Source organism: Leptodactylus fuscus, chromosome 4, assembly GCF_031893055.1.
Source record: "Leptodactylus fuscus isolate aLepFus1 chromosome 4, aLepFus1.hap2, whole genome shotgun sequence".
NCBI classification, from domain to species: domain Eukaryota; kingdom Metazoa; phylum Chordata; class Amphibia; order Anura; family Leptodactylidae; genus Leptodactylus; species Leptodactylus fuscus.
The window spans coordinates 209,682,652-209,693,828 of NC_134268.1; the positions used below are offsets into that span (position 1 = coordinate 209,682,652).

Genomic DNA, 11,177 nt, shown 5'->3' on the forward strand with positions numbered 1-11,177 from the left:
AATTTACGCAAGTTATATCAGTCTAATTTTACCTTCTCAGTAAAGTACAACATGTCACGAAAAAACAATATCAGAATCATTTGGATGTGCTATACTGTTACAGAATTAGTCACTGATAAAGTCACACATGGTAAATTTCCAAAATTTGACTTGGTCATCAAGGTCCAAAACAGGCCGGTCACTAAGGGGTTAAATGTCATTTTTCAACGGTGATGGTGGAAGAGCGTGAGGATGAACTGGTGAGCTGGAGCAGAAACATGGAACTTCATGTTGGGGTGCTTGACACTGGTGGAGATGCAAATCCTGGGTCAATCCAATGGCTGTTCATTTTGATCAACGTCAGCAGGTCGGCACTTTCAGCTGACAGCCGGCTGCGCTTATCGGTGATGATGCCACCGACTGCGGTGAAGACCCTTTCAGATAGCACGCTGGCAGCAGGGCAGGAAAGGATCTCCAAGGCGTAAAGCGCAAGTTCCAGCCACACGTCCAACTTCGACACCCAATACGTGTAGGGCGCAGAGGGATCGGAGAGGACAGGGCTGTCATCGGCCAGGTACTCACGCAACATGCGCCCATACTTTTCCCTCCTGGTGTCACTAGGCCCCTCAGTGGCGGTAGGTTGGCGAGGAGGTGCCATTAACGTGTCCCACACTTTGGAGAGTGTGCCCCTGGTGGGTGTGGACCGGGTGGCAGTGGTTAGCCTCTTGGAAGAACTCTCCTGTGTGCTGCCAGCGAGGGTTGATGGAAACATCTCCATCATATTCTGCACCAGTTGCTTGTAGCAATCACTCATGCGATTGGCCCTCCCCTCTACCGGAATGAAAGACGAGATGTTATTTTTATACCGGGGGTCGAGGATTGCAAAAATCCAGTATTGGTTGCTCTCCAGGATTTGTACAATGCGTTTGTCACTGGAAAAGCAGCCCAACATGAAGTCAGCCATGTGTGCCAGAGTGTTAATCGGCATGAATTTGCCGCCCCCACCGGAAGGGTCACTCTCCATTTCTTCCTCCCCTTCTCCCCATCCGCGCTGAAGCAATGGGATGCACTGAACTTCCCCACTAGCCTCATGTGTGAGAATGACATCATCTGCCACTTCATCATCCTCCTCCTCCTCTTCCTCCGTCATTCCACACTGAGAAGCGGACAGGTGTGTGCTCTGAGTATCCAGCTGTGATGAGTCTGCTCCTGTCCCAGACTCCTCAGCGTACAATGCGTTATCCCTGATGGCGATGAGGGATTCTCGCATCACACACAGGAGCGGGATGGTTACGCTCACTAATGCATCGTCACAGCTGACCCTCTTGGTGGACTCCTCAAAGACGCGTAAGATCTCGCATAAGTCTGCCATCCATGGCCACTCATGGTGCAGAAACTGCGGGAGCTGACTATGAGGAACCCTTGGGTTTTGTAGCTGGTATTCCATCAAAGGTCTCTGCTGTTCACATACCCTGCTCAACATATGGTACGTCGAGTTCCAGCGTGTGGGGACGTCGCACAACAGCCGGTGTTCAGGCATATGGAGGCGCTGCTGGAGTGTTTTGAGGCTAGCAGCAGCTACTGTAGACTTACGAAAATGGGCGCACAAGCGTCGCACTTTCGCCAGTAGCTCAGGCACATTGGGGTAGGTTTTTAAAAACCTGTGCACCACCAAGTTGAAAACGTGGGCCAGGCATGGAACGTGTTTGAGTCTGGCAAGCTCCAGAGCCGCTACCAGGTTCCAGCCATTATCACACACAACCATGCCGGGGACCAGGTGCAGCGGCTCAAACCATATTGCCGTCTCATCGAGGATGGCATCCCTCAACTCGGAGGCAGTGTGTTTTCTGTTGCCCAAGCGGATGAGCTTCAGCACGGCCTGCTGACGTCTCCCCACGCCAGTGCTGCAACGTTTCCAGCTCGCAGCTCGGGTCGATGTTACAGCGGAGGAAGAGGAGGGTGGTTCAGAACTCCTGCCAGGAATCTTGGGCGGGGAGAGGAGGTAGGCCACCCCAGTTTGTGACTCTGTCCCAGCCTCCACTACATTCACCCAGTGTGCCGTCAGTGAAATGTAGTGTCCCTGTCCGCATGCACTTGTCCACGCGTCAGTGGTCAAGTGGACCTTAGTGCAAAGCGCGGAACTCAGGGCCCGCCTGATGTTATGGGACACGTGCTGGTGCAAGGCGGGGACGGCACACTGGGAGAAGTAGTGACGGCTAGGGACGACATAGCGAGGTGCTGCAGCTGCCATTAGGTCACGGAATGCCTGAGTCTCCACAAGCCTAAATGGCAACATCTCCAGGGCCAGCAGTTTGGAGATGTGGCCGTCTAAGGCTTGGGCATGTGAGTGTCTTGCGCTGTACTTCTGCCTGCGATTTAACGCCTGGTTGATGGAGAGTTGCTGGGAAGAGGCGCATGATGGTGCAGGCGAAGGAGCAGAGGCAGGAAAAGGGGAGGATGAGGGTGAAGTCCCCAAAGTGGCAGAGGCAGATGTGGAGGTGTCCTGGCTGCTGGTCTGGACTGCAGCGCCAGCACTGGAAACAGTGGAAGAGGCAGTGGCGGCAACGCCGGACGACGATTGTCCTGCGTTTGCCGTCTCCCAATGAGCCCAGTGCTTGCCTTCCAAATGACGGCGCATGGCAGTGGTGGTCATGTTGCTCTTCAAAGAGCCCCTACTCAGTTTTGCGTTGCACAGTGTGCAAATAGCACTTAGTTTGTCCTCCGCGCATACGTTAAAAAATCTCCACACCACCGAGGAACGTGGCCTTGATGGGAGAGTTTTTCGCGAGTGGCTAGGACAAGGAACATCTTGGGCCTTGCTGGCTCTGGCCTGGCTTCTGTGAAGCAACTGTCCTCTGCCTCTAATCACCCTTTTTGGTGCTGCGCTTGCCTCCACATCTACACTGCTTTCCTCGCTAGACATCACCCCTGTCCAGGTCTGGTCGGTCGCCTTGTCGTCCACCACCTCCTCTTCCAATTTCTCTCTCTGTAAAAAGATAAAATGGGAGAGACACTGAGCGCCAATATAGTGTAGTAAATACAAACACTCTTGGTGATGATATGCGATTGGTCATAGGATGTTGTGAAATAGTCACATCATCATAGGACCATACAAAAGGTGTTATAGCAGCAGCTCTTTTCCTTACGCTGTGGAACAGCGTGACGCAACGTTAGGGGTTTCCTCAGGCAAGTCAGACAGGAGTGGAGGAGTAGGGAGTAAGCGCGTGCACCAAAGTATGGTCTTGAACAGGTTATTAAACACGACGCGTTTCCCTATCAGAGCGCGTTTCTGATAGTTCGCCTGCTCCACTGCGTGCAGATTTAACTAGACCTTTGGGGTAATGTTTCATACGAAATCTCTCGGTCAACAACTTACTTTGTCTATTATAGTCCTGGTTTTCAGCACAGTTCTTCCTAATTTGTCTAAATTGGCCGTATGGAATGTTAATTTTCCATTGGGTACGGTGGAGACTTCTATAGTCCAAAAAACTGTTACAATCAATGTTTTTTAAAATGGGTACTTGTGATGATCCAAAAAATCAATTTGACCTTTAGCGTTACTCCCAGTCAGCTCTATTCCCATTGAATTGTTATTCAAGTATTCTTTGAAAGTATTGAATGTTAAATCACCACCATCCCAGATAAATAGAAGATCGTCGATATAACGCTTTTTTTTTATTTTAATTTATTTAATTGATTTTATTATGTTGCTACCATATTGGTATGTTTCTTTTATAGTTTGCATTACACTTGAGAAAGGACAGGTGCCCGATACGCGTCGTGTTTAATAAACTGTTCAAGACCATGCTTTGGTGCGCGCGCTTACTCCCTACCCCTCCACTCCTGTCGGGCTTGCCTGAGGAATCATCTATCAATTCCTCACTCCGCTCCTCCTCCTGCACACTGCACATAACAACAGCCTGCCCTGATGGCAACTGCGTCTCGTCATCATCACTGAGGCCGAGAAATGCAAGGCTGCAGGTCCGCAACCACAAAGTCGCCAGGTGATGGCGGATGCTCCAGTATTTGGGCATCAGGACACACTAAGTCGTTTGGTAGCTCCTGGGATTTGGGAAGTGGTTGAACAGAGTCTAAAAGTGGAAAAGGATCCAATAACAGCTCCGGGGAGGGGGCAAAGGTGGGATGACTCTGCTGGGAAAATTGGGCATGTTGGGAGGAAGGAGGGGCAGACTCTTGGGTATGAACATGACTGCTGGTAGTGGCTGACTGGCTGGTGGATAAGGAGCTGTAAGCATTATCCGCTAGCCATTGTAACATCTGTTCCTGGTGCCCGGGCCTGGTCTGCGTTGTACCCTGCTTAATGTAGCTATCAAGCCATAGATTGTGGATAAGCACAACGCTCGCTGCCCCTCACCAGTAGCCATTGGATCCGCAGTAGCTTGACCGCGGCCTTGGTCCCCAGCTACATTTCCACGCCCCGTCCCTTTGTGCTAGCCTTACGCATTTCTAGTATATAACTGGAGATGGGCAAGGTATATAGAGCCCAAATACCTCTGTATGTTAGAAGGATATACTGAGCTCAAAACAGGTATATAACAGGAGATGGCCAAGGTATATAGAGCCCAAAATCCTCTGTATGTTAGATGTATACAAGCGTACAGTATAGCAAGTATACACCTAGCGTACAACAGGTATAGGACAGGATATACAATCTTCAAGCAGTGGTAGATGTAAGTTTAGCTCTTATAAGAGCTGTTGGTGTAAGATTCCTGCCTAAATAATCCTAATTCCTAGCTAACCCTGGCAGAACGTCTCTCCCTGTCTAGTTCACAGTCACATCTGAACCGAATCTGACACCCACTATTCTTATAGAGTGGAGGTCACCTGATTTAGCCAGCCAATGACTATGTTTTTTTTTTTTTCGATGCCTACATTGTCCTAGTTCCTGTCCCACCTCCCCTGTATAGTTATTGGTGAAAATCGTGAGGGAAGGTGGGAGGGGATACAAATTTTTACTGCATTTATCGCGTGGTATTCGACAGAGTACGGATATTACAAATATTCGATCAAATACTACTCGCTCATCTCTACTAAGGAGCTGTTTGGTGCAACAAGGCGTCAGCATTACCATCATCGCACCAAAGAGTTATGCTTTCCAGTGCTCAGACTAACATGTATACAACCCTAATAATCACAGCAGTCCTCATTGCACCAAACAGCTCATTAGCATATCATTAAAAAAATATATATATATATTTTAATGTGGCTGCAAATTTTGTACCAGCAGCAACAGAGATAAGTCTAATGAGATTACAATGAGGCCATACATTGGGTTATAACAGGGCAATTTGGGACACTAAGTCCATAAGGACCTGTGGATGGTCTAGTGTCCTAAATCGCTCTAACATGGTCCTATTAATGCACTTACCTGTACTGGTGCGATCACTGCACACGGGCCGCCTTCAAACTGCTCCAAGGCTGTCGGCTCTGAGTCACTGAAGCCAAATCCTACATTAAGAAAAACCCACATAAGTTATCTTGCAAATCTCTAACTATAGTAGAATAAGAGGTCCCAGGTTAACAGTGATCACTGTGTTACAGAGGGGGAGACCTTGAGAAAACTAGCAGCAGTGCTCAGTGCCAGGGAGCAGCTGCAAAAGCAAATGATATTTTTTGGGGTGCATAAAGAGAGAAGCTTAATCTATGATTCAGATCTAATTGTGAACACACCTGAAGACTAGAGACTGCATAAAGATACAGAAGAGATGTAGTGGGTTTTAAGGGGAGCGTCTAGATTCCTAAAAGGGGCAGGTGGCAACCCTTATACTAAACCTATTCCACGTTCATCATTCCAAAAGTCTTTAGCAAGTGCAGCACCCGCTACAGTACATGCCCGATGATGTGACAGTGCACCCAGACGTGCAGTACATGCTACTAGTACAAGGTGCACTGTGAAGTCATCAGGCATGTGCGATAGACTGTCCTTAATCCTCTGGTGGACAGACCTCGGAGGGAAATAGGGGCGGTAATCTGCAGCGCTCATTAAAGCCCAAATTGCAGATTGCAAGATCCTAAATCCCTTTACTTCATTTACATATTCCTTAGTGCCTGAATTTCTCAGAAATGTAGCACAGTCTGCTATATATATAAAAAAAGCCAAATTGGAAAACCTTATCTCAAGTCCTGCAAGTGTTTATCTTTATATGCAATTTTGAGCTGACAGACTCTCTTTAAAGGGATTCTATTAGAGATGAGCGAGTACTGTTCAGATCAGCCGATCCGAACAGCACGCACGCATTGAAATTAATGGAAGCACCTGGTACTTCCGCTTTGACGCCGGCCCCTTAACCCCCCGCGTGCCGGCTACGTCCATTCATTTCAATGCGTGCGTGCTGTTCGGATCGGCTGATCCGAACAGTACTCGCTCATCTCTAGATTCTATCATTAAAATCACACGTAGGAATAGCCTTAAGAAAGACTATTCTTCTCCGCGCCGCTGTTTGGTAGAAATCCCGGTTTTCATCTGTATGCAAATGAGTTCTCTTGCAGCACTGGGGGCGCCCCCAATGCTGCAAGAGAACTCTCCAGCACCGCCTCCATCTTCTTCAGGAACGGCCTCTCCTTGTGTCTTCTTCTGGAGTTGGGTTCAAACTTCTAGGCCCCGGGCAGAGCCGACTGCGCATGCCCACAAGAAAAATGGCCGCTTACACAATACACATTTTCTTGTGGCCTAGAAGTTTGATCCCCAGCTCCGGAAGAAGACGTGCAGAGAGGGCGTTCCTGAAGAAGATGGAGGCGTCGTTAGAGAGTTCTCTCGCAGCATTGGGGACGCCCCCAGTGTTGCGAGAGAACTCATTTACATACAGAAGAAAACCGGGATTTCTACTGAATGGCGGCACGGAGAAGACATCTAAAGGTAGCAGAAGAATAGCCTTTCTTAAGGCTATTCCTACGTATAATCGAGAAAAAAAAGTGATTTTAATGATAGAATCCCTTTAAGCCCCATGCAGTTAGGGCGATCTGGACCAGAAGATTCGTACATCAGCCAGGTTTTCCAGCCGGACCCCAGTTAGGAGATGTCATGTGATCCATGATGCTATATATAGCTGTATACAGTGAAGCCACAGGCAGTGGGCGAGTCTCAGAATCACAGATCAGTGTGATACAAGGAGTCTCATCTCCTGACGAAAAATGCAGCCAGTGTACAGCTTGGACTTCTGGTCTGGATTGCCCTGTGTGCACCAGGTCTTTTACCTCTTACCCTCCCACGTTCAATGAGCCCCAAACACCTTGTGTCCAGCGGCTGAAGATGGAGTCCACCAGGCCTTTGCCGTTCTTCTCTCCCCACACCAGATTCACCAGCTCTTTATTAGATTCTGACATCATCGTCCCTTGAACTTCTCTTCCCTCTTGGAGTAAAGGTGTTGCAGATGTTTTGCTCTTTTCAACATGAAATCCCTGGACGTTGCCCCCGAGTCAGAGCAGAAATTCAATAACGGATCCTGAGAACGAACAGAATAAAATGCTCACGATAAGTTTAGAACTCATATTACCAAAATCAATAGTGGTCAACCTGCCCGATCATGGTGGTCAGTGTAACCCCGAAGGGACAAGTAGGCTAAAGGGGTACCCTGTCTTATAACGTGATGCCATACGGCTTAGCCAGTGGTCGGGTCTTTAGCAATAATACATTAATTCCCTATCCTGCGGGTAGATGATACACGCCATTACAGCGGAGGCCGCACGTTGTCTGATCGGAGCAGGTCAGTGTTGAGGACGTTGCGATCTACAGCATCAGCGATGAAACATCGATATTCTTCAACAAAACCCTGGAGCACAAAGTGACATCCGCTGCAGATTTAACACAAGACCAGCTCAAGAACATCCACCGAATCCGCTCCTTCCTCACCCAGGAAACTACCAAGATGCTCGTCCAGGCCCTCATAATCTCCCGCCTACACTACTGCAACACCCTCCTCCATGGACTCCCAGCTAACACCCTCCCCCCCCTCCAGTCCACCTTAAACTGCGCTGCTCGCTTAATTCACCTCACCCCCCCGATCTTCATCGGCTGCTCCCCTCTGCCAGTCCCTCCACTGGCTACCTATAGCCCAGCAAATTGAGTTCAAGCTACTAACACTGACATACAAAGCCATCCACAACCTGTCCCCTCCGTATATCTCCGACCTCATCCACAACCTGTCCCCTCCATATATCTCCGACCTCATCCACAACCTGTCCCCTCCATATATCTCCGACCTCATCCACAACCTGCCCCCTCCATATATCTCCGACCTCATCCACACCTGCCCCCTCCATATATCTCTAACCTCATCCACAACCTGTCCCCTCCATATATCTCCGACCTCATCCACAACCTGTCCCCTCCATATATCTCCGACCTCATCCACAACCTGTCCCCTCCATATATCTCCGACCTCATCCACAACCTGTCCCCTCCATATATCTCCGACCTCATCCACAACCTGTCCCCTCCATATATCTCCGACCTCATCCACAACCTGTCCCCTCCATATATCTCCGACCTCATCCACAACCTGTCCCCTCCATATATCTCTGAACTCAACCACAACCTGTCCCCTCCATATATCTCCGACCTCATCCACAACCTGTCCCCTCCATATATCTCCGACCTCATCCACAACCTGTCCCCTCCATATATCTCCGACCTCATCCACAACCTGTCCCCTCCATATATCTCCGACCTCATCCTCACCTGTCCCCTCCATATATCTCCGACCTCATCCACAACCTGTCCCCTCCGTATATCTCCGACATCATCCACAACCTGTCCCCTCCGTATATCTCTGACCTCATCCACAACCTGTCCCCTCCGTATATCTCTGACCTCATCCACAACCTGTCCCCTCCATATATCTCCGACCTCATCCACAACCTGTCCCCTCCATATATCTCCGACCTCATCCACAACCTGTCCCCTCCATATATCTCCGACCTCATCCACAACCTGTCCCCTCCATATATCTCCGACCTCATCCACAACCTGTCCCCTCCGTATATCTCTGACCTCATCCACAACCTGTCCCCTCCATATATCTCTGACCTCATCCACAACCTGTCCCCTCCATATATCTCTGACCTCATCCACAACCTGTCCCCTCCATATATCTCTGACCTCATCCACAACCTGTCCCCTCCATATATCTCCGACCTCATCCACAACCTGTCCCCTCCATATATCTCCGACCTCATCCACAACCTGTCCCCTCCATATATCTCCGACCTCATCCACAACCTGTCCCCTCCGTATATCTCTGACCTCATCCACAACCTGTCCCCTCCGTATATCTCTGACCTCATCCACAACCTGTCCCCTCCATATATCTCTGACCTCATCCACAACCTGTCCCCTCCATATATCTCCGACCTCATCCACAACCTGTCCCCTCCATATATCTCCGACCTCATCCACAACCTGTTTCCTCCATATATCTCCCACCTCATCCACAACCTGTCCCCTCCATATATCTCTGACCTCATCCACAACCTGTTTCCTCCATATATCTCCCACCTCATCCACAACCTGTCCCCTCCATATATCTCTGACCTCATCCACAACCTGTCCCCTCCATATATCTCCGACCTCATCCACAACCTGTCCCCTCCATATATCTCCGACCTCATCCACAACCTGTCCCCTCCATATATCTCCGACCTCACCTGTCCCCTCCATATATCTCCGACCTCATCCACAACCTGTCCCCTCCATAGATCTCTGACCTCATCCACAACCTGTCCCCTCCGTATATCTCTGACCTCACCTGTCCCCTCCATATATCTCCCACCTCATCCACAACCTGTCCCCTCCATAGATCTCTGACCTCATCCACAACCTGTCCCCTCCATATATCTCTGACCTCATCCACAACCTGTCCCCTCCATATATCTCTGACCTCATCCACAACCTGTCCCCTCCATATATCTCCCACCTCATCCACAACCTGTCCCCTCCATATATCTCCGACCTCATCCACAACCTGTCCCCTCCATATATCTCCGACCTCATCCACAACCTGTCCCCTCCATATATCTCTGACCTCATCCACAACCTGTCCCCTCCATAGATCTCTGACCTCATCCTCACCTGTCCCCTCCATATATCTCCGACCTCATCCACAACCTGTCCCCTCCATATATCTCCGACCTCATCCACAACCTGTCCCCTCCGTATATCTCTGACCTCATCCACAACCTGTCCCCTCCGTATATCTCTGACCTCATCCACAACCTGTCCCCTCCATAGATCTCTGACCTCATCTCACACTACCTGCCCACACGTAACCTCAGATCCTCCAACGACCTCCCCAAATGTAAAGCACCATGGAATTAATATAATAATGTACAGCACCATGGAATTAATGGTGCTATACAAATCAATAATAATGGGCCCCCCTGGTACTATTAGGGCACAGCACATGGGCACAAGGCTATGTAAGGCTGGAGCCATCTCTCTACACTACAACATGTGGGCCGGGCACACTGAGGACAGGGGGGGGTCTATGGCTGGCACAAGGACCCGGGGCTGGTGCTGAGGCCCCCGGAGCTGGCACAGAGAGGCCGCCTCGGTACACGGAGCCCTCGGCCGCCCCCGCTCGGTGCACGTACCCGGCTCCAGGCGCAATCTCTCCGCTCCCGCAACAATCACATCCCGGCTCCACTGACTCAGGTACAAGCAACCGGAAGCGGAAGTCACTGGAGGGAGGGGGCGGGCCTGTCTCCATGCATACAAACCCGGCCCTTAGCCTGTGGGTTATATACAGCAGTACACAGAGAGACCCTAATACAGTATATGTGTATACAGCGCATGCCCAGTGCCCCCATAACAATGCCAGCCACACTGCCCCCTACTGGTGCTGGACTATAATGCCAGACACACACGGTGGCCCCATAATATAGAGAATACAGAACAGTGCCAATCACTTCCACTAGGTCAGCCATAGCCTCGGCCCTCACAAAGCCAGTCAGTAGCCAGTAACATTGCCAGCCCGTGATTTATAAGCCGGGCGACCACAATGACCCCCATAACATTGCTCTATAGTAACAGAGAACGATCTAAAGATGGAAGAGGGGCAAATAGTGTGACACACAGAGCGAACCCCACAATATAATGCCCCTATAATCACCCTGACAGGGTTTGTCCCCACATTACAACGTCCCCCATGAGTTGCCCCCACATTACAACGTCCCCCTCCAGT

At 49.9% G+C, this 11,177-nt stretch overlaps 1 protein-coding gene across 2 annotated transcripts in view; it reads right to left on the minus strand.

The window, feature by feature from the left end:
- Positions 1-10,668, minus strand: part of MINDY3 (MINDY lysine 48 deubiquitinase 3) — a 96,691-nt gene extending 86,023 nt beyond the window's left edge. The window contains exons 1-4 of one of the 2 annotated variants that reach the window (XM_075271702.1): positions 10,588-10,668; positions 7,230-7,442; positions 5,369-5,448; positions 48-2,965 (exon numbers count right to left, since the gene is read on the minus strand). In XM_075271702.1, the coding sequence (XP_075127803.1) occupies positions 266-2,965; positions 5,369-5,448; positions 7,230-7,326 (2,877 nt within the window). In that variant the 5' untranslated portion in view covers positions 7,327-7,442; positions 10,588-10,668 and the 3' untranslated portion in view covers positions 48-265. Of the gene's footprint in view, positions 1-47; positions 2,966-5,368; positions 5,449-7,229; positions 7,443-10,587 lie in introns of those variants that run through there. The other variant, XM_075271703.1, reaches the window with a different exon arrangement.
- Between the last annotated feature and the right edge of the window lie 509 nt (positions 10,669-11,177).